We start from the raw sequence: 20,330 nt of genomic DNA on the forward strand, positions 1-20,330 counted from the left end.
TAATGTGAAAATTGTTCTAATATTAAAAAGTCTAAATTTATAATTTGGAGATGCAAAATTAATGTATAATTTATGTCTAGGATGACTATGTACTTTTAAGTAGACAAGACAGTTGTGGAATGAAAAGGAGAAAGTAATGTAGTAAATGTAATTGCTATGTACATACTTGCCCAAAAGAAGGTTTCTTCGTAAAAAGACAAGTCTATGATGATATATGTATATATACATGTACAATATAAGAGAATTTTTAATCCTATCATGTTATCTGTCATACTGAAAACACTTTATATGAATTTTGTAATAACACGGGTTTGCTCACAGAAATCCAATGTAAATCGAGGAGACTTCAAAAGAACTTTAAGCAGAATAATTGATTTTACTCTAACATGAAAGTGGAAGAGGAAGGAGTAGACAACACATTTCTATCATCCACCAGTAGATCTGGAAAAGTGGCAAGGTTTTTCTTATAAAATTTGTTTCTTTAATTATGATGCTTTGTTTAATAATTATGAATTCTATATTTATAATTTTCCTCCTATGTTTTCTTATAGATTCAGGAAAGCATGGAACTAACTCAAGAGGAACATCAGCTCATTAATAACATTGTGGCTGCTCATCAAAAATATACTATTCCTTTAGAAGAAACAAATTTGTTTGTGTTCATTACTGAAAGAAATAATGTATAATTATGTTAGGAAGCAAAGGCACAAGCATAACAGCTTAAAATTTCAAAAGATATTTGAAAAAATAAAATTTATTAATCTTATTGCTTTTTTATGGGTTAGCTGCAGGAACATGCAAATTCTGAACTGAACTTTTTGCGACTTTCAGAGACAGCAGTCCTACACATATGTGGGCTAATGAATTTTACCAAGAGGCTCCCAGGTAATTACCTTTGGGAAAAATTAATTTAATACTTAAGCTAATTTTATAAAAAGTTCCCTGTTTTAAGGGAAGTGGGTATTTTAGGAAAAGGAAAAAAAAGTCTCTATTTTTTTCACCAACTTTTTGTTTCTTTCTCTTTTTCTTTTTCTTTTTTTTTGAGACAGGATCTTACTCTATTGCCTAGGCTGGAGTGCAGTGGCATGATCACGGCTCACTGCAGCCTTGACTTCTTGGGCTCATGTGATCCTCCCACCTCAGCCTACTGAGTAGCTGGGACTGTAGGCATGCACCACCATGCTTGGCTAATTTTTGTATTTTTTGTATGCAGAGGGTTTCACCATTTTGCCCAAGCTGATCTTAAACTCCTGGGCTCACAAAGCTGCCTGTCAATGCAAAAATATGTTTATTTTGTCTGCTTTAATCAGATGGGTGAAAAATCTAAATATTTAAAAATACTGCTCAGAGAGTAGAATTTAGATAAAGAGGCTAGGAAGAGTAGTATGGTGAGGGGAGTGAGGATGGTTAATGGGTACAAAAATATAGTTAGAATTAACAAGATCTAGTATTTGATATCACAACATGTTGATTATAGTCAACAATAATTTATTGTACATTTAAAAATAACTAAAAGAGGCTGGTGCAGTGGCTCACACTTGTAATTCCAGCACTTTGGGAGGCCGAGGCAGGAGGATTACTTGAGCCCAGGAGTTTGAGACAAGTCGACTCAACACAGCAGGACCCCATTTCAACAAAATATTAAAAAATCTCAGGCCTGGTGGTGTATGCCTATGGTTCCACCTACTCAGAAGGCTGAGGTTAGAGGATTGTTTGAGCCCAGGAGTTTGAGGTTACAGTGAGTTGTGATCACACCACTGCACTCCAGCCTGGGCGACAGACTGAGAACGCTGTCTCTAAACAACAACAAAAAACCTCACAAAACTATAAGTGGAATATTTGCAACACAAAGAAATGATAAATGCTTGAGGTGATGGATACCCATTTTCCCTGATGTGATTATTACACGTTGTATACCTGTATCGAAATATCTCATGTACCCCATAAATATATATACCTACTCTATACCCATAAGAATTAAAAATAAAAAAATAAAATTATTCAAATGACTTCAAAGACTTGAGAATTAAGACAAACAAAATGCTGTTTGTTTTTGGAAAATGACTTTTTTTTCGATAAAGCATGTAACAAAGAAAATTCCCTGTACAATACTGAAATATCAAACCACTGTTGGCCAAAACTTAGCTATCTATTTACATGTACAGATATCTCATTCTAAACATAAATTCTTCAAGGCTAAATCCACTATGTTTAATTTGCTCTTGCCATAGGAAAAGTATTATTTAGTTCTGATAAAAGTGTCCCAAAATATTACCATGTGGAATCAAAATTTTATTTCAGATTTGAAATAAGATATTATGATTGTTCTAAGGGAGCATTTAGGATTCATACTATTATATGAATAATTTAAAATGTTAAAATACTACGTCTGAAAATTATCTTTTCATTATCGATTTCAAACAATTATGTGATCTTCTCTTTAAAGGATTTGAAAATTTGACCAATGAGGATCAAACTGCACTACAGAAGGGATCAAAAACTGAAGTGATGTTTCTCCATGGGGCCCAACTTTACAGTCAGAAAGAATCAGACTCTGAATGTAAAAAAGGATTTCTTTCTAACTTTAATGTTAATAGTTATTGTTAAATTTAGCAATAAATTGTATCACATTGAGCTATTTTTTATTTTAATTTTGCCAGTTACTATAGGCAAAAATACTTCATAATAGCTCTTTATAAGTTGTTTTATAAAAAGCTATTTTTTTATTATATAGCATCATGGGAAACACATTTTTGAAGGGTCTCCTATACAATCTTTCTATAAACTACAAACTATTAATTTAACTTCATGTTTCAGTAATAAAAATTAAAAATCTATCATTTGCTGGGAGTATTTCTGATCTAACAACTATGCTGGATTCTGAAAGATTGAGTTTAAAGATTAGAAAAAAATTCAGGCTTTATATTTTTCCTTTTAACTAGATTCTGTGAGAATATTAAATCATTCAGATTATACACCGAATTGTCACAGTAGGAGTGGTGACAGAAGTCTTATTTGTTCTATGGAAAAATGTTACAATGAAGAATGTCCTTACACTACTCTAACTGGTAATATGACTCAATATGAAATGTTATATTGGATGGGAAAATTTGTATATAATGTTTCACTTTCATATACTGCTTTGAGATACAATGATAATTTCCATATGTTTGATTCTACCCTATGTTTGGATGAAAATACATTTTTGTATCAATTTTTTAGGTATTACTGAAGAATTTATTACCACACTGTTTTACTTCTACAGAAGAATGAGCAAACCTGATACTACTAATACTGAATATACTCTGATTGCAGCAACAATTGTTTTCAGGCAAAAAGTTTTTTTCATGTGAAAACCATTCAGTGGTAAAAATCTGTATTAAATTTGGCAATGAAATGATGAGGTTTGTGGTTACTAAATTATTAATTACAGCCAAATGTACCAATTTTGTTTTATCACAATTTCCTTCTCTACAGGAGCATTCCTTTAAGCTTATATACATGCTATAATTTTTTGCAGCTTAAAAAATGCTTTCTTGACCTCATATCCACTTTCATTTACTCTCTTATTTCTCTGTTCCACTTCACAGAAAAAAATTTCTTTAAAGGATTGTGTATACTCCTGTCTCCATTCCTTTGGTTAACTCCTAAACCCTCTACAGTAACATTATGTCCTCTCCTCTCCATACCACCATAACTAGTTAATATCTTTAGGATCTTGGCATTGCTGATTCCGGTGGTCAATTCCTAGTCCTCAGCTTTCTTGACCCATGAGCTACATTTGACAGAACAGATCACGTCCTCTCTCTTAGAACACTTTCATCACTTGGCTTCAGTTGATCACTTCTTCCTTCTTGACATGCATTTTTTTTTCTTGATTTCCAAGACCTCACACACTCTTGATTTTCCTCTTTAGTGGTTGCACTTTCAGTTTCTTTTGTTAATTCCTCTTCATCTGCCACAGTGACAAACGACAAGAATATTCCAGGGCTCAGTTCTCTTTTTTCTGTACTCACTTCCTTTGCAATTTCATCCTATCTCATGGCTTTAAAGGCCATGTATATGCTGACCACTCCTAAATTTATTATACATACCAACCTGGAGTGCTCCCCCAAACTCCATTAAATAGCCTATTCAAGATTTTTAACTTGCATATCTAGTAGGCATATCAAATTTAACATGCTTGAAAGTGAATTCCTAGTTGCCTCCCCCTCCATCCTTCTATATTTGTTCTCCATCTCTACTAAATGGTATTTTCCATCCTTGAAATCGTATATGCTAAAATTTTTTGTCATCCTTAACTTCTTTCTTTCTCTTATACCCATATCAAATATACAACAAATCCCACTGGGTCTGCTCTCAAAATATATCCAGAACTAAACCAGAACTTACTATTTCTATCCTTATAATCCTAATTTAAACTAGTCTCCTAACTGGCTTTTTCTGTTTCTGCCCTTGCTTCTCTAGAATCTATTCTCTATACAGGAGCCAGAGTAATTCTTCGAAAATGTAAGTCAGATCATGTGATACACCTCCGCTCATGACCCTTAAATAGCTTCCTATTTTACACAGATTAAAGCCAAAGTTCTTTTCATCATTGCCTATTACTATTCATTTTGCTTATTCCATCCCAGCCATGCTGCTTTTGACGTAGATATTCCTAGAAAATTTCAAGCAGGCTCCTGAAACAGGTTCTAGTGTATTTGATAAGTCTTCTGCCTAGAAATCTCTTTCCCCAGATAGTCATATGACTCCCTCATTCACTATCTTAGATTTCTGCTAAATGCCATTTTATCTCTGACTCGCCTTTGAAAATTAGTTACTACACCTTACACTAAATTCTTATCCTCTTCCCTGTTTTTTTCCTCTATAACACACCACTCTGCTATATTACATTATTACATTTAAGTGTGTATTACATATACACATTTAAAAAATGTGTATATGTCTCTTTCCTCCTTGACTCCTCTCAGACCCAGAATATAAACTCAGTGAAGGGAGAAAATTTTGTCTATTATGTTCACTGCTGTATCACTAGCACAATGACTGGACGGATGAATGAATGCTGTCTAAACATTAATAAATTATTGGTTGGCTCTTATATTTTACAGCTGGATACTTGAAGAGCTTTACCTTTTATTTACTGTTGACCTTGGGAAAATTACTGAATTTTTCTTAATTTCAAGTAAGCCCTTGGCTGATTGTATAATCTTTTTTTTTTTTTTTTTTGAGTTGGAGTTTCGCTCTTGTTACCCACGCTGGAGTGTAGGGGTGTGGTCTTGGCTCACTGCAACCTCTGCCTCCTGGGTTCAAGTGATTCTCCTGCCTCAGGCTCCTGAGGAGCTGGGATTACAGGTGTCTACCACTATGCCTGGCTAATTTTTTGTATTTTTAGTAGAGATGGGGTTTTACCATGTTGGCCAGACTGGTCTCAAACTCCTGACCTCAGGTGATCCACCAGCCTCGGCCTCCTAAAGTGCTAGGATTACAGGCTTGAGCTACCGTGCCTGGCCTGGCTGCTTTTATATTCTTATAACTACTTACTGACCCTTCTTTCCTATGTAACTTTGTGGAAATTACTTATTTTTCTAAGTTTCAAGAAGCTCATCTGGAAAATGGTGGTAATAATAGAACTTACCTCATATGGTATTGTGGCAACTACCTAAAATAATGCATAGAGGCAAGTCACTTAGCATAATATTTAGCATATATTAAGGGCTCAGTAAATATTTGTTTTTTATTATTTAAAAGCTGCATTGTTTTAAAAGATTATTTATCTTTTGCTACTTTCCAATATACATTAAGATAAATATGATGATATTTTTCAGATCGTCCATGCCTTAAGAATAAGCAATATATGGAAAATTTACAAGAACCAGTTTTACAAATATTGTATAAATATTCAAAAATGTATCATCCAAAAGACCCACAGCTTTTTGCTTATCTCATATGGAAGTTTACTGAACTGAGAACTCTGAATTACAACCATTCAGAAAAACTTAGCACTTGGAAAACAAAGGACCCCAAATTGGCTACTTTACTCTCTGAGAAGTGAAATTTGTATTCTTGCTGAAGTTTTAGAATGTTGTAGTTTGTTTTAAACTTCCTAAATCTGAATTGTTTACTTTATCGTATAGGATGACTGATTTGGACAACACGAATGGTATTGCTGTGTTACCAACATATCACCATAAAATGGACATCATCAATGCTCATCGAAATTTTATCAAAATTTTATGGAATATAGAACTATCACTGAGGGATATCTAGGATTCTTTTATGATTGGACTTAAAAAAAGCAAAAGTTGTTTCCTCATGGTTCCTTCAAAAGGAGCCAGAGAGTTATTACCTAAAGAAGCTTCACTTTTTTCATTGAGTAAAACATTGAATGAAAATATATAAATTTATGGATATAAGAAAGGCTAGCTAGTGGAAATGGTTGTAATCAGAATAAAGAGAGTTTGGCCGGGTGTGGTGGCTCACACCTGTAATCCAACACTTTGGGAGGCTGAGGCGAGTGGATCACCTGAGGTCAGGAGTTCAAGACCAGCCTGACCAACATGGTGAAACCCTGTCTTTACTAAAAACACAAAACAAAATACAAAAATTAGCCAGGCATGGTGGTGCGTGCCTGTAATCCCAGTTACTCCAGAGACAGAGGCAAGAGAATGACTTGAACCCGGGAGGTGGAGGTTGCAGTGAGCCGAGATCACACCCTTGCACTCCAGCCTGGGCAACAAGAGTGAAACTCCATCTCAGCAATAACAGTGACAACAACAACAACAACAACAACAACAACAACAACAGAATAAAGAGAGTTTGTGAGCCTCATTAACTAAAGCCAGACTGATGGAATAAGGAAGTAACATTTTAAACCTATTCCTGTTACAGCATTTTATGAATTATTAAAGACAAGCAAAACCTGTTCAAATCTTATCATTTCTTAAAATGCCTTAAAAAAAGAGATGCTTTATAAAAAAGTAGAAATTGTGTGATGGTGAGAATAATGAAAAATTAAAATACAAATTATTAAAATATTTTAACATATATTTGGAAATTAAACATAATTTGCTTCTCATTCTGGCAGAATATTTTAACATTTTTGCCAACATCTTTTGTGGAAAAAAACGAAGTTCTTAAAACCAGAAATCTTTCTACAAATATTTAAGTCCTTATATGGACAGGATGTTAATATGTTAAATTAAATTTCATGTGAAATACATGGAAGTGAGAAATTCTATGGTGGCACCATTGCTTTGAAAGACTGATTTTAAGTAAATAAAATATGGTAAATTTAATATAACATTAGGAGTAGCATTTTGATTTTCAATAAAGACCAAAGTGATCATAGTTGAAATTTTCACCGTTGTAAAATTTTTAAAAATATTGAGATATTAGATTTATACTCTCAATTGAATGAAAAATTTTAATTAGATCAATTATTGCCTCTGGTGATACTTTGTGTATATTCTTAGTATCATCTCTCTGAGGTGATACCTCTCTGAGGTAGTACCTTATCTTTTTCAGAATATCTGGACTCAGTTTCCTTAAATAGCAAAATGAAGGAGTTAAACTGGATCATCCTTAACTGCTCAAAAATTTTATCAGAAATGATTGTTTCTGATTATACAAAGTGAGTTCTTAAAAATATTGCTAAAGCCCTTAGAAAAAGCATCAATTATATTATGATGCCCAGAGAAAGTTGGAAAACAGAGTCAATGGTGTATTCAAAATGGAGCTCATTATTTTATTGCTCAAAATTAAGTAACTTAGCACTAGGATAATGATAATAGCTAGTTACTCAAGCCTGAAACCAGTCAGTCATCTTAGACTGCTCCCTTTCTTTCACTTATTATTAAAAAGTTATCAAATTCTATTAATTTTACTTCTTAAATATCTTTTACATTTGACATCTCCTCTTCAGTTCCACTGTCCGTGTCATAGCTCAGGTCCTCATGTCTCACCCAGGCTATTAAAACTGTCTCCCTACTCTGGTCTCTTAAGCCTAAATCATCCCTCATACTACAAGTTTTCTTCCGAACTCGATCATGTAATCCTTTCTGCTCAAAATTCTTCGGGATCTCCTTCCACAAAGTCTAAAATCCAGACACTTTTTCAAGGCCTTTCTATAATACTTGCTCTCTCGCTCGCTCTTTTTTTATTTAAGAGAGTCTCATTCTGTGGCTCAGACTGGAGTGCAATGGCGCGATCTCAGCTCACTGCGACGTCCGCCTCCCCGGTGGTTCAGGCGATTCTCCTGCCTCAGCCTCCGAGTCGCTGGGGCTACAGGCGTGTGCCACGTGCCTGGCTAATTTTGTATTTTTACTGGAGACGGGGTTTCGTCATGTTGGCCGGGCCGGTCTCAAACTCTTGGCCTCAAGTGATCCGCCCTCCTTGGCCTCCCAAAGTGCTGGGATTACAGGAGTGAGCCACCACGCTCTTGAAATCTCTAGTGTCATCTCTTGCCATTTTCTCCACTTAATCCTTACACAGTACGCTTCTTGGGCTTAGTCATACTAATCTCTTTTACAACTCCAAGGCCTTTGCTAGCCTTCCGTCAGCCAGCAATACTCTTTTCCCATTCCCTCTCCTTCTCCCCCTTCTCCCCGCTCTCCCCCCTCACTCCATTCTCCCCGCTCTCCCCCGTTTCCTCCCTCTGCCCCCTTTCTCTCCTCTGTCTCCTCTCTCTTCTCTCTCTCCTCTCTCTGTCTCTTTGAGACACAATCTGGCTCTCTTGCCCAGACGGGAGCCAGCGACAGGATCATTAGCTCACTGCAGCCTCTATCTCCAGGACTCAAGCGATCTTCCCCTCTCTGCCTTTTAAGTAGCTGGGACCACAGGTGCGCGCCACCACACCCGGCTATTTTAGGATAGGCAGGGTCTCACTACGTTGCCCAGACTGGTCTTGAACTCCTTCCTGGGCTCAAGCAATCCTCCCGCTTTGGCCTCCTAAAGTGTTGAGATTACAGGCGTGAGCCAATAGCCCGCCTAGCCAACTCTCCATTCACTCATTCTTATGTGAAGCAGTAACAGAACCATACCACATGTGTGGAGCTTCTCCTGACTCCACAAGCCACCGTGAGAGCCACTTTCCCTACGTCCCTATCATAGGAATCACCCTAAATGATTATACGGCTTTGTAATTGTTTGCCCATCTGTTTCCTTCCTAAGATTGTGACCTCTTGGAGGGCAGAAATGGATTTTTCACACTCAGCTTCAGTCTGTCATAGCGCCTGACATTTTCCCCAGCATTCTTCGACAACAGAAGCCTAAAGAACTTCCACTCCAAGGAAATACAGAATCCGGGAAGGAATTGTTCCTAGCGAGAAGGGAAATCTCGCGAGATTCAGGTCCTGGGAGCCTGGCAAGCCCACGCAGCGACGGTTATTTAGCCGTTGAACTGCCAGCCGCCCGGGGCCCACGCGCTCCGGGCCGCTCAGCCTGAGCGATTTCCCGCCTTTTCTGAGGTTCTGAGGCGGGAGCTATTGGTTCTTTCTGTTGCCCTCATAGACCATAGGTAGCAGTTCGCGTGGGCACGGAGCCCACGGTTTCCCGCTAGTTCTTCAAAGGTGAGGGCAGGTGCCCCGAGTTCTTTTCTTGGGGACTGAGCCCAGAGCGGGGCGATATTGTGCTACTGCGCCTCCCCGCCGCAGCCCGCCGCCGTTTTCTTTTTAATAGTGGTCCAGGAACTTAAGACAGTTCCTCCTGGCGATGTGGTGGAATTTACCAGGGCAGGAGAAGGGAACGGGCTTTCTTTTCAGGCCAGCGTGGCGGCGGGCGGTGGGGCGAAAGTGAGAAGGAAACGAGGGTTTATCCCTTTGCCCACTCCGTGGTAAGCGACCTTGTAGGGCTCCACTGTAGCGAGAGCCCCGTGGATTCCTTTTTTTTAGCCATTTAGTTTGTAAACATCACTTTAAAGAATACATAGTGTATTCACGGCACACGGTGAAAAAAACTTTCCTTCCCCTCCCGCCCCCAGGGCAGTAGATATTTACAACCGTAACAGAAAATGGAAAAGCAAAAGCCCTTTACGTTGTTCGTACCACCGAGATTAAGCAGCAGTCAGGTGTCTGCGGTGAAACCTCAGACCCTGGGAGGAGATTCCACTTTCTTCAAGGTAAATTTCCATGTGACTCTTAATTGGACTCTTCTTAACTTTAGGGAAATGAAGAAAAGTGTACTTTCTTCCTGGTGGTGTTTTATAATTATTTCTTCTCAATAAATGGTCTCATTTACCCAAGAATTTTGAATCCCATTGCTTTAAATGAACAGTGAGCATTATTATGTAGGCATCATTCATTTAAATAATAACTGCTGCCATAGAACTCTGCATACATAGTGGAACCTGCTTATTTTAATCCTCCTTCTTCCCGTATTTGATTCGAGGCAACTTATAGGACAGATACTACAAGGCAGTAGAATATGTTAGGAGAAAATTAGGAAAATTATCAAGAAAAATGAGGACTATTTGGACAAATGCCTATATATGAGTAATAATTCGTGTTGTGACTGGGCTTCAGATTTGACTCTGAGCTTCCTAGTGGATAGGACAAAGAGGGAAATTCATTTGTGTAATGGAGTTATCATTGGATAGGAGGAATTATACCAAGTTTCCCAGGTGAAACAGAGCTTTAAAAAAATTATTTTAAAAAATTTATCATCTGGATCCTTATATTGGAGATGCAATGATGCAATGAATATTTTACTTGTATATGCTGTAAAAAAATTCTTGTTGCCGCTATAGGCAATAGTATATTATTAAATGCTATTCAGTAAAGACAATCTTTAATTCTATCAAGGGAAATCATAAACTGAAGCAATCTGCTAATATTATTCTATACTACTAGTTAGATTTACTGTTATTCTTGAATACCTACAAAGCCATATATTGAGTAATTTATAGTTTAGCTTCATCTTACAAGTGGAAATATCTAATTAGAAGTTTTTCTTTGTTTATATAGAAAACGCATTTGATATTTTAAACATGTATGTACGTTAAAGGATTTGCAATTATAGTGACCTCTTTAAGCAGGTGTATATTACATATGTATATATTACACTATTAGTATCAGAGTGGTATGAAAGAGATTATTTAAGAACTTCTTTGTGTCTCTAGAGTTTCAACAAATGTACTGAAGATGATTTTGAGTTTCCATTTGCAATGACTAATCTCTCCAAAAATGGGGAAAACGTTGATTCAGGTAAGAGCCTGGAAAAGCAGTGTATCAGCTTATATGGAAACATTGTGTTATATATATCGCTAGTTATTGAAAATATAACGTATTATATCAGTATTATTGACACAAAAGCTAGATATAATACTTAATATAAAAAATAAGGCTGGACACAGTGGCTAACACCTGTAATTCCAGCATTTTGGGAGGGAGCTGAGGGAGGGGGATCACTTGAGGCCAGGAGTGTGAGACCAGCCTGGGCAACATAAGGAGATCCTGTCTGTCCAAAAAAAAAAACAACAAACAAACCCCACCACCCCCAAAACTACCTGGACGTGGTGGCATGTGCCTGCAGTCCCAGCTACTTGGGAGGTTAAGGTGGATCATTTGAGCCCTAGAGATGGAGGCTTTGAGGCTACAGTGAGCCATGATGGCGCCACTGCCCTCTAGTCTAAGCAACAGAACCAGACGCCCTCTCTCTCTCAGAAAAAGAAAAAAAAAAAAAAGAAAGAAAGAAAGAAAAAAAGATGTTGGCATATTTAATACCTGTCGTCTTTTATCTTGCAGATCCTGCTTTACAAAAAGTTAATTTCTTGCCCATGCTTGAGCAGGTCAGTGAAGCATAGTACATACAGATATAACCTGTTTAGGTAATGAACTGCTTATTTGAAGAAAACAGTCTTTAGTTATTGCATTACTAGTCTTCTGTATTTAATTGTTATTATTTGGAAGCTCTTATCAGAAGTATTTTCTTATAGAAACATCTATTTTTTTAGGTTGGTAATTCTGACTGTCACTATCAGGAAGGACTAAAAGACTCTGATTTGGAGGTCAGAAGATTTTCCATTCATATTAAATTTCTTATAATTGGAATATAACTTATTACCTATATGTATATTTCTTTTGAAGCTTCAAAAGGATTATTATTTGGTTAATGTTTTAAGATATATCCTTTAAAACTTTTTTTCCTGCTTCTGTATTTTTTGGGTTATGAAGGTTCCATTTATGTAGAGGCAATTTCGTTTTAGACCATGAAATCAAGAGGAGGGGAAATGGGTACTGTACGTGAAAAGTATAGTATCAAGAGAGTATTTTACAAAATCAGCCTTTAATTAATACATGAAATTGACTGGTTGGCTGGTTTATTGTATAAGGAATTTGTAGGACATGCTATATACTTTTGATTTTAGTTATAAAGATATTTCTTATTTATGGCATATAGATGTCTTTAAAATGAAGAGAAATTCCACAGCCTGGTAAGGTACTAGATGTTTGTTGCTGTGATTATAGTACCAAACAGTTTAAAATATATAGAACTTATTTATATATTTTTATAAGAAAAAGTTATCAACCAGCAGAAATTGATGTGATTAAAAATCTCTGATATTTACAATATAATGTGGATTTAAAAGAAGGCAGGAAATCTATCTAAAACATCAGACTTGATGAAAATTATATCTTGTGTTCACTTTTATTTTTCTTGTCATTATATTTTAAACTTCATGTCCTTTAGTGAATCTTCAAACTGTTTGTATAATCAAAGTGTTTCAAGACCATTATTAAGATTTATAGATTTTTATAGTTTGATTTATTTTAGCTTTTAACCAGCCAGATCCTCTCACTAACTAAAATATTTTTATGGAGCCATTTCATTTTATTCAGCAAGGTATAATTTAGTCAAATGACCAATAACTTTAATGAAGTAGTTAATATTGCCTTAGTAGTTTAACAGAGTTAATGTGGCTTTCAGTATGCTATTAGTGCTTAAATTGAGGAAACATTTGGTCTCAACTATTAGTATATGGATATTTTCAGTAGGCAGCCGTAGTTTGGTTATATTAGAATTTTGAACAATTAATTTTTGAAAACCTATTTTAATAGAATTCAGAGGCATTGAGCAGAGTGTATTCAAAACTGTATAAAGAGGCTGAAAAGATAAAAAAATGGAAAGTAAGTATAGAAGCTGAACTGAAACAGAAAGAAAATAAGTTGCAAGAAAACAGAAAGATAATTGAAGCACAGCGAAAAGCCATTCAAGAACTGCAAGTATGATAAAATTTTGAATTGTAAACATAGTATAGTAAGTCTTATCATAATACTGTTGAAAGTAGAGTATTATTTGGGATAAATTGGATTGATCTTGTTTTCGTGATGAATATTTTAAGGATAATGCTTTTTAAAAGTTACATCAATACTGGATACATTTTAACTTTAAGAATGAGCATAGAGGACAAGTTGTATAATGCTTAGTGCAAATGATTAGGGAAATAATAAATCACTTTATATAAAAATTGATTTAATGATTCTAATTTTTATAAAGAGTTTCAATTTTTATTCCTATTGATGTTTTATATAAATATATTCTCTTAGAGTACAATAGTTGCAGATAACACTTTAAATTTTAAACTGTGTAACTATTTATTTATTTATTTTTTTGAGAGAGAGTCTCCCTCTGTCACCCAGGCTGGAGTGCAGTGGCACAATCTCGGCTCCCTGCAACCTCCGCCTCCCGGGTTCAGGTGATTCTTCTGCCTCAGCCTCCCAAGTAGCTGGGACTACAGGCACCTGCCACCACGCCCAGCTAATCTTTGTATTTTTAGTAAAGACGGGATGTCACCATATTGGCCAGGCTCATCTCGAACTCCTAGACCTTGTGATCTGCCTGCCTCGGCCTCCCAGAGTGCTGGGGTTACAGGCGTGAGCCACCGCGCCCGGCCGAAACTGTGTAACTTTTTGTGTAGCATAAAGTGAAAAAAATGTTAAATTGTGACATTGTGTTAGCACAAAGATAAAACATTACTTCAAAATATTTAGAGAAGATAATATTGCATTAAAATATTGTTGAATGTTTTTTGGAGATGATTTAGCCATCTTTATTTTAGATTGATGAAGGCCATATTCTTAAAGGAAATCATAAGCTATTACAAAAATGTTTCATTTTTATGTGGAAAGAAAATAATTCTTTTAGACTATTGTGCATTAGTAAAGAAATACTGCTTAATGATTATATTCATGTTTTTTTTGCTAATAAGCAAAATGTGATGAACTGTTCTGTTTTATAAATTAGTTTGGAAATGAAAAAGTAAGTTTGAAATTAGAAGAAGGAATTCAAGAAAATAAAGATTTAATAAAAGAGTAAGTAGTAATTTAATGAATTTGTTCTTTCACATTTTTTATTCCAAATTTACTACTAAAATAATTTTCAAAAACGTATTGAGCACTTTCTATATGTTATATAATATGAATTTATAAGTAGAATTGTATCTGAGTGCTATGGAAAAAGGAAGACATACATTCTTGTGTTTGGCAAACTGTGGTCACTGACTAATAACTTCCTTTTTAAAATGTCAGGCATCAGGAATAAACATTCCTTGGTGTCAAAAAAGATGCCTGATAATTCTGTATCTGCAACTACCTATGTATGTTGTCTGTTTCACTGCTGCCTTGAGTACAGTACTTACAAAATAGGGCTTAATTTAGTTCCAAGTTAATTCTTACTCAAATTCCTGTTTTTGAAAATGTAACAGTTTATTTCTACAGAAAAATGATAAGTTAGAAAATTAAGTCTAACTGCCATATGTGTTAGTAACTTCAAGATAGTCACAGGTCTCATTATTCACATAATGAATGCCTAATCAGAAAGTTACCTTATTTTGTGTTTTGAAGGTTAGACATATATTAATTTGTTAATGAATGGCCCAACCTATTCTCATTATTTTCCTTAGGCAAATCTAGACCTGTCTACTGAAAATTTATTGATAGCAACTTGGGTAGAAACTTGTTAAGGAGCTGTCACTTTTATTTGTTTATTTTAGTGGCCAGTTACTAGAACTTTTACTTTTAAAGGGAGGCAATTACTAAATCATCTTTGCTAGTAGTATAGTCAACCCACTGTTTCTTCATATAGTCATTTATGAATAACGTGATATATACCAAGTATTATAATATTTTAAAAATTTCTTAAAAATTGTAACAATATATTTCATAACACATTGTGATTTTGCTTTGGAATCAGATTACACACAGGCAAACTCTTTCCTTTGTTTCAGGAATAATGCTACAAGGCATTTATGTAATCTACTCAAAGAAACCTGTGCTAGATCTGCAGAAAAGACAAAGAAATGTAAGTATCTTTCTTGTTTTATGTGATTTTATTCATTTATTTTACTGGTAGAGGTGGAGAGGGGAAGAAATTGTCTTTTTAATTTTTGGAACCAATTCTGATTTGAACAAATTATATGTGCCTCAGACTATTTTTATGTAAGTAATAAGGAGAGTCACAGTTCTTTGAGTTTTGAAAGCTCAAAAATTTTTGAAAGGTAATATATGTCAAAAGGTATATTCTTGGTATTTATAGTTAATCCTGGTTTCAGGTAAGGTATGATCTTGAGACTAATCTTTGTCTGAAACAACTAGGAAATTCAATCAAGAATAAGATACATAGCCATGCTCATAATAGAAAATAGCAGTAGAGGCTTTGCTAAAGCCATTGTATTTATGAGCAGTGGTGCAATGTTTATATTCAATCTAAATAGAATTATCAAATTTTTCCTAAAGAAACATTCTTTTGAAATATTATAATATGGTTGTGTTGTGTATGTGAAAGAACAGTGTAAAAATTTTTAAGCATGTTTTCATTTTTTTAAATTGTAAAGTAGGATTTTTTTCCCATTTTGATGGAAAAAAAATGTGTGATTATAAAAAATAATAGTCTTTATTTTTGCCATAATTTGACACTGACTTTACTTTGTTTCTGCCAAGAATCCATTGGGAAATACTGTCTACCTGCTTTTTCAGGATAGTCTCTATTTTTCTTCGGTAAAAATTTTAATTTGTATCATGCAGCTTACTACTTAACAGTTTGGGCTTAAGGATTAGACAGCCTGTGCTCAAATTTAGACTTTCAGTCTTTGTCCACCTGGGGAGCTTGAATAATTTGAGTAAATTATGTAGTCTCTCTGTCACTCTGTTTATTAATTAAATGCCTCTTAGTATTGTCCTGAGAATTAAATGTTAATAAATATGCTTAGAACAGTGCAAAGTGCTCAATAAATGTTGGGTATTTTATTATTATTATTGTCATTATTTCTAACATTGACTGTTAGGTGTTTTATTCTTTTTTTTTTTTTTTGAGATGTAGTTTCGTTCTTGTTGCCAAAGCTGGAGTGTAATGGTGCAATCTTGGCTTACTGCAACCTCCGCCTCCTGGATTCAGACAATTCTTCTTCCTTAGCCTTCCGAGTAGCTGGGATTACAGGCACGTACCACCACGGCTGGCTAATTTTTTGTATTTTTAGTAGAAACGGGGTTTCACCACGTTAGCCAGGCTGGTCTTGACCTCCTGACCTTAGGTGATCCTCCCATCTTGTCCTCTCAAAATGCTGGGATTATAGGCGTGAGCCACTGCGCCCGGCCAGGTTTTTTATTTTTAGTCCCTGCCTGTAGTACCTTGCTTTTTAAAACTGTATATATCTTCCAGAATGTACCATGCCACTACCAGCTCCTCTGCTATATCCTGTGTATTCAACATTCAAGATTAAATTTTTCTGCCTACATATAAAAAGTGGTGAAAAGTACAGTGATAGGGTAAAAGGATAGTACATTGCCTATCTTGCAGAAAATAACTTGGATTAGAGAGACAAGTCTGATAGTTCTTTCTTTTTTTTCTTTCTTTTTTTTTTTTTTAGATGGAGTCTCACTCTGTGGCCAGGCTGGAGTGCAGTGGCACAATCTCGGCTCACTGCAACCTCCGCCTCTCAGGTTCAGGTGATTCTCCTGCCTCAGCCTCCTGAGTAGCTGGGACTACAGGCACCTGCCACCACGCCTGGCTAATTTTTTTGTATTTTTAGTAGAGACGGGCTTTCACCATGTTGGCCAGGATGGTCTCCATCTCTTGACCTCGTGATCCACCCGCCTCAGCCTCCCAAAGAGCTGAAATTACAGGCGTGAGCCACTGCGCCTGGCGATAGTTCTTTCTTACATTTAGTTTTTAGCTAAGTTAGAGATCAGATGGTGAGGAAGGTTTAGAGAACCCAACATTTTTCAAGGTTGTCTCTTTAATAGACTAAAGTTGAGGTATGTCTTGATGTGACATATAGAAAGTTTTTTTTTTTTAAAGTCTTGATACTTGCCTTATTATTAGTGTAAACTCTATACAGATTCTTGCCTTAAGTTGTTGACCAGTCTTTTTGTTATTGTGGTGCTTTTTTCTTTCTTTTATTCATTCATTCAATATTTTTTTTAGTGCCTGCTATGTCACGAAATCTTCTAGATGCTGATGAAAAACAGCAGTGAACAAAGTCTCTACTCTTACAAGAGTATATATTCCATGGTGTATATGTGCCACATTTTCTTTATCCAGTCTGTCATTGATGGGCATTTGGGTTGGTTCCAAATCTTTGCTATTGTAAATAGTGCTGCAATAAACATGTGCATGTGTCTTTATAGTAGAATGATATTTAATCCTTTGGGTATATACCCAGTAATGGGATTGGTGGGTCAAATGGTATTTCTGGTTCTATTTCCTTGAGGAATCACCACACCGTCTTCCACAATAGTTGAACTAATTTACACTCCCACGAACAGTGTAAGTGTTCCTAGGCCGGGCACAGGGGCTCACGCCTGTAATCCCAGCACTTTGGGAGGCTGAAGCAGGCAGATCACGAGGTCAAGAGATCGAGACCAGCCTGGCCAACATGGTGAAACCCTATCTCTACTAAAATACAAAAAAAATTAGCTGGACGTGGTGGCACACGCCTGTAGTCCCAGCTACTTGGGAGACTGAGGCAGGGGAATTGCTTAAACCTGGGAGGCAGAGGTTGCAGTGAGCTGAGATCATGCCACTGCACTCCAGCCTGGCAGCAGAGCAAGAGCTCTTCTCAAAGAAAAAAGTTCCTATTTCTCCACAGTCTCGCCAGCATCTGTTGTTTCCTGACATTTTTAATAATCGCCATTCGAACTGGCATGAGATAATATCTCACTGTGGTTTTTGATTTGCATTTTTCTAATGACCAGTGATGATGAACTTTTTTTCATATGTTTGTTGGAAGCATAAATGTCTTCTTTTGAGAAATGTCTGTTTATATCCTTTGCGCACTTTTTTAATGGGGTTCTTTTTTTTCTGTAAAAGAATGAGTTCACGTCCTTCGCAGGGACATGGATGAAGCTGGAAACCATCATTCTCAGCAAACTAATACAGGAACAGAAAACCAAACACCAAATGTTCTCACCCATAAGTGGGAGCTGAACAATGAGAACACATGGACACAGGGAGGGGAACATCACACATTGGGGCCTGTCGGGAGATGGGGGCAAGGGGAGGGAGAGCATTAGGACAAATACCTAATGCATGTGGGGCTTAAAACCTAGATTATGGGTTGATAGGTGTGGCGAACCACCATGGCGCGTGTATACCTATGTAACAAACCTACACATTCTGCACATGTATCGCAGAACTTTAAAAAAAAAGAGTATACAGTCTAGTGAGGGGGGAGGATACAGATCATAGTGAATAAATAAAATGTATGTTAGGTGATAACTGCTTAAGGAGATAATATTTTGGGACAGTGTGATTGGGAAGTTTTTTCTGATTAAGTGACATTGGGTAGAGACCTGAATAAAGTAAGGGAGTGGGCCATCTATTTTGGGAAAGAATATTTCAGGCAGAGGAAGCAGTTAAGTGCAAAGTCCCTGAGATGAGAGCCTGTTCAATCTTTTCAGGTCATGATAATGAGGTCACTGTTCTGTATTTCTGATTCTGTATGTATTTTTCATCTTTTTTCTCACTGTACTCCACTCAGGATACTTTTTTCTTTTTTTTTTTTGGGCGGGGGGTGGTCTCACACTGTTGCCCAGGCTGGAGTGCGGTGGTTCCATCTTGGCTCACTATAAACCCCGCATCCCAAGCTCAAGCAATCTTCCTACCTCAGCTTCCCAAGTAGCTAGGACTACAGCCGCACAAAACCAGGCCTGTCTAATTTTTGTATTTTTTTAGAGATAGGATTTCGCCATGTTGCCCAGGATAGTCTCAAACTCCTGAGTTCAAGTGATCTTCCCACCTTGGCCTCCCAAAATGTTGGGATTATAGGTATTAGCCACTGCCCTGGCCCACATAATTTCTTCTAACCTCTCTTCCAGTTTACTGATTTTGTATTTAGTTACTTCTTGTCTGTTTTAAAATGTATCAGTTGATGTCTTAATTTCTGTTACTGTATTTACTGGTTGAGTATTAGCTGGTTCTTTAAAAATTTGTAGGGTCACTTTCCAGAATTTTAAGTTCTTTGCTGACTTTTTAAAGCTCTACTTTTTATCTCTAGGAACATAATAAACATAGTTGTATCCAGTAATGCCAATGTCTGGAATATCTTGGGGTCCATTTCTGAGATTTTTTTCCCATAGATCCTAGTTTTATTGGTTATCTCATCAACTATCTTAGATAATAATTAATAATTTGAGACTTAGAATGGTTAAATTTTCCTAGTTCATTGAATGTTCAGCAATTCTGGATTATGTCCTGGACATTTTGAATATTATGTTGTGAGAATCTGAGTCCTCTTCGGATTTCCTAGAGAATGTTTGTTTATTTTCTAACAGGCAGTCAGCTCACTTAGGTTCATAATAGGTTCTGTCTTGCCTTTTCAGTGTGGGAGTTCCAATATCAGTTCAATTTTTAATGCCTTTGCTGTGCTGCCCCTGGGTCTGTTTAATGTATGCTCTACTCAAGGATAGTTCTGGGTCTACTCAAGGATAGTTCTGGGTTTTATGTAGATTCCAGTTTGCAAAGCTTTTGTCCCATGCATGTATAACCTCTCCCATTATCAACATGTCTCACCAGAGTGGCACATTTGTTACAATTGATGAACCTACGTTGCCACATCATGATTGTCCAAAGTTCATAGTTTACATTAGTGTTCACTCTTGGTGTTGTACATTCTATGGGTTTGGACAAATATATCCCCCATTATAGTATAATACAGAATAGTTTCATTGCACTAAAATTCTGTGTTCTGCCTGTTGATTCTCTACACCTTACCCTGGTAACCACTGATCTTTTAACTGTCTCCATAATTTTGCCTTTTCCAGAATGTTAGGTAGTTGGAATCCTACAGTATGTGGCCTTTTCAGATTGGCTTCTTTCATTTAGTAATATGCATTCAA

The 20,330-nt window shown here is 36.2% G+C and overlaps 2 protein-coding genes across 5 annotated transcripts in view; both read left to right on the forward strand.

Moving 5' to 3' along the window:
• Positions 1-287: 287 nt before the first annotated feature.
• On the forward strand, positions 288-9,445 carry LOC105554402 (bile acid receptor-like; the record flags this gene model as incomplete). Its single annotated transcript, XM_012000859.1, is given in 6 exon segments — positions 288-452; positions 552-656; positions 786-885; positions 2,447-2,560; positions 3,223-3,331; positions 9,250-9,445. Coding segments are annotated over 6 exon segments (789 nt in total), but the record flags the coding sequence as incomplete, so codon positions are not given.
• The window catches only part of SYCP1 (synaptonemal complex protein 1), a 111,437-nt gene continuing 100,460 nt past the window's right edge, over positions 9,354-20,330 (forward strand). For 2 of the 4 annotated variants that reach the window (XR_001008313.1, XM_012000813.1), the window contains exons 1-8: positions 9,354-9,569; positions 9,988-10,117; positions 11,117-11,201; positions 11,742-11,785; positions 11,951-12,004; positions 13,056-13,220; positions 14,242-14,309; positions 15,224-15,297. Coding sequence is in view for 3 of the 4 variants with exons in the window: in XM_012000813.1 (XP_011856203.1) it covers positions 10,010-10,117; positions 11,117-11,201; positions 11,742-11,785; positions 11,951-12,004; positions 13,056-13,220; positions 14,242-14,309; positions 15,224-15,297 (598 nt within the window). In the remaining variant the exon portion in view is untranslated. Of the gene's footprint in view, positions 9,570-9,984; positions 10,118-11,116; positions 11,202-11,741; positions 11,786-11,950; positions 12,005-13,055; positions 13,221-14,241; positions 14,310-15,223; positions 15,298-20,330 lie in introns of all 4 variants that reach the window. The other 2 variants (XM_012000814.1, XM_012000815.1) reach the window with 1 other exon arrangement.

This window comes from Mandrillus leucophaeus, unplaced genomic scaffold (genome assembly GCF_000951045.1).
Source record: "Mandrillus leucophaeus isolate KB7577 unplaced genomic scaffold, Mleu.le_1.0 Scaffold64, whole genome shotgun sequence".
Classification (NCBI taxonomy): Eukaryota; Metazoa; Chordata; class Mammalia; order Primates; family Cercopithecidae; genus Mandrillus; species Mandrillus leucophaeus.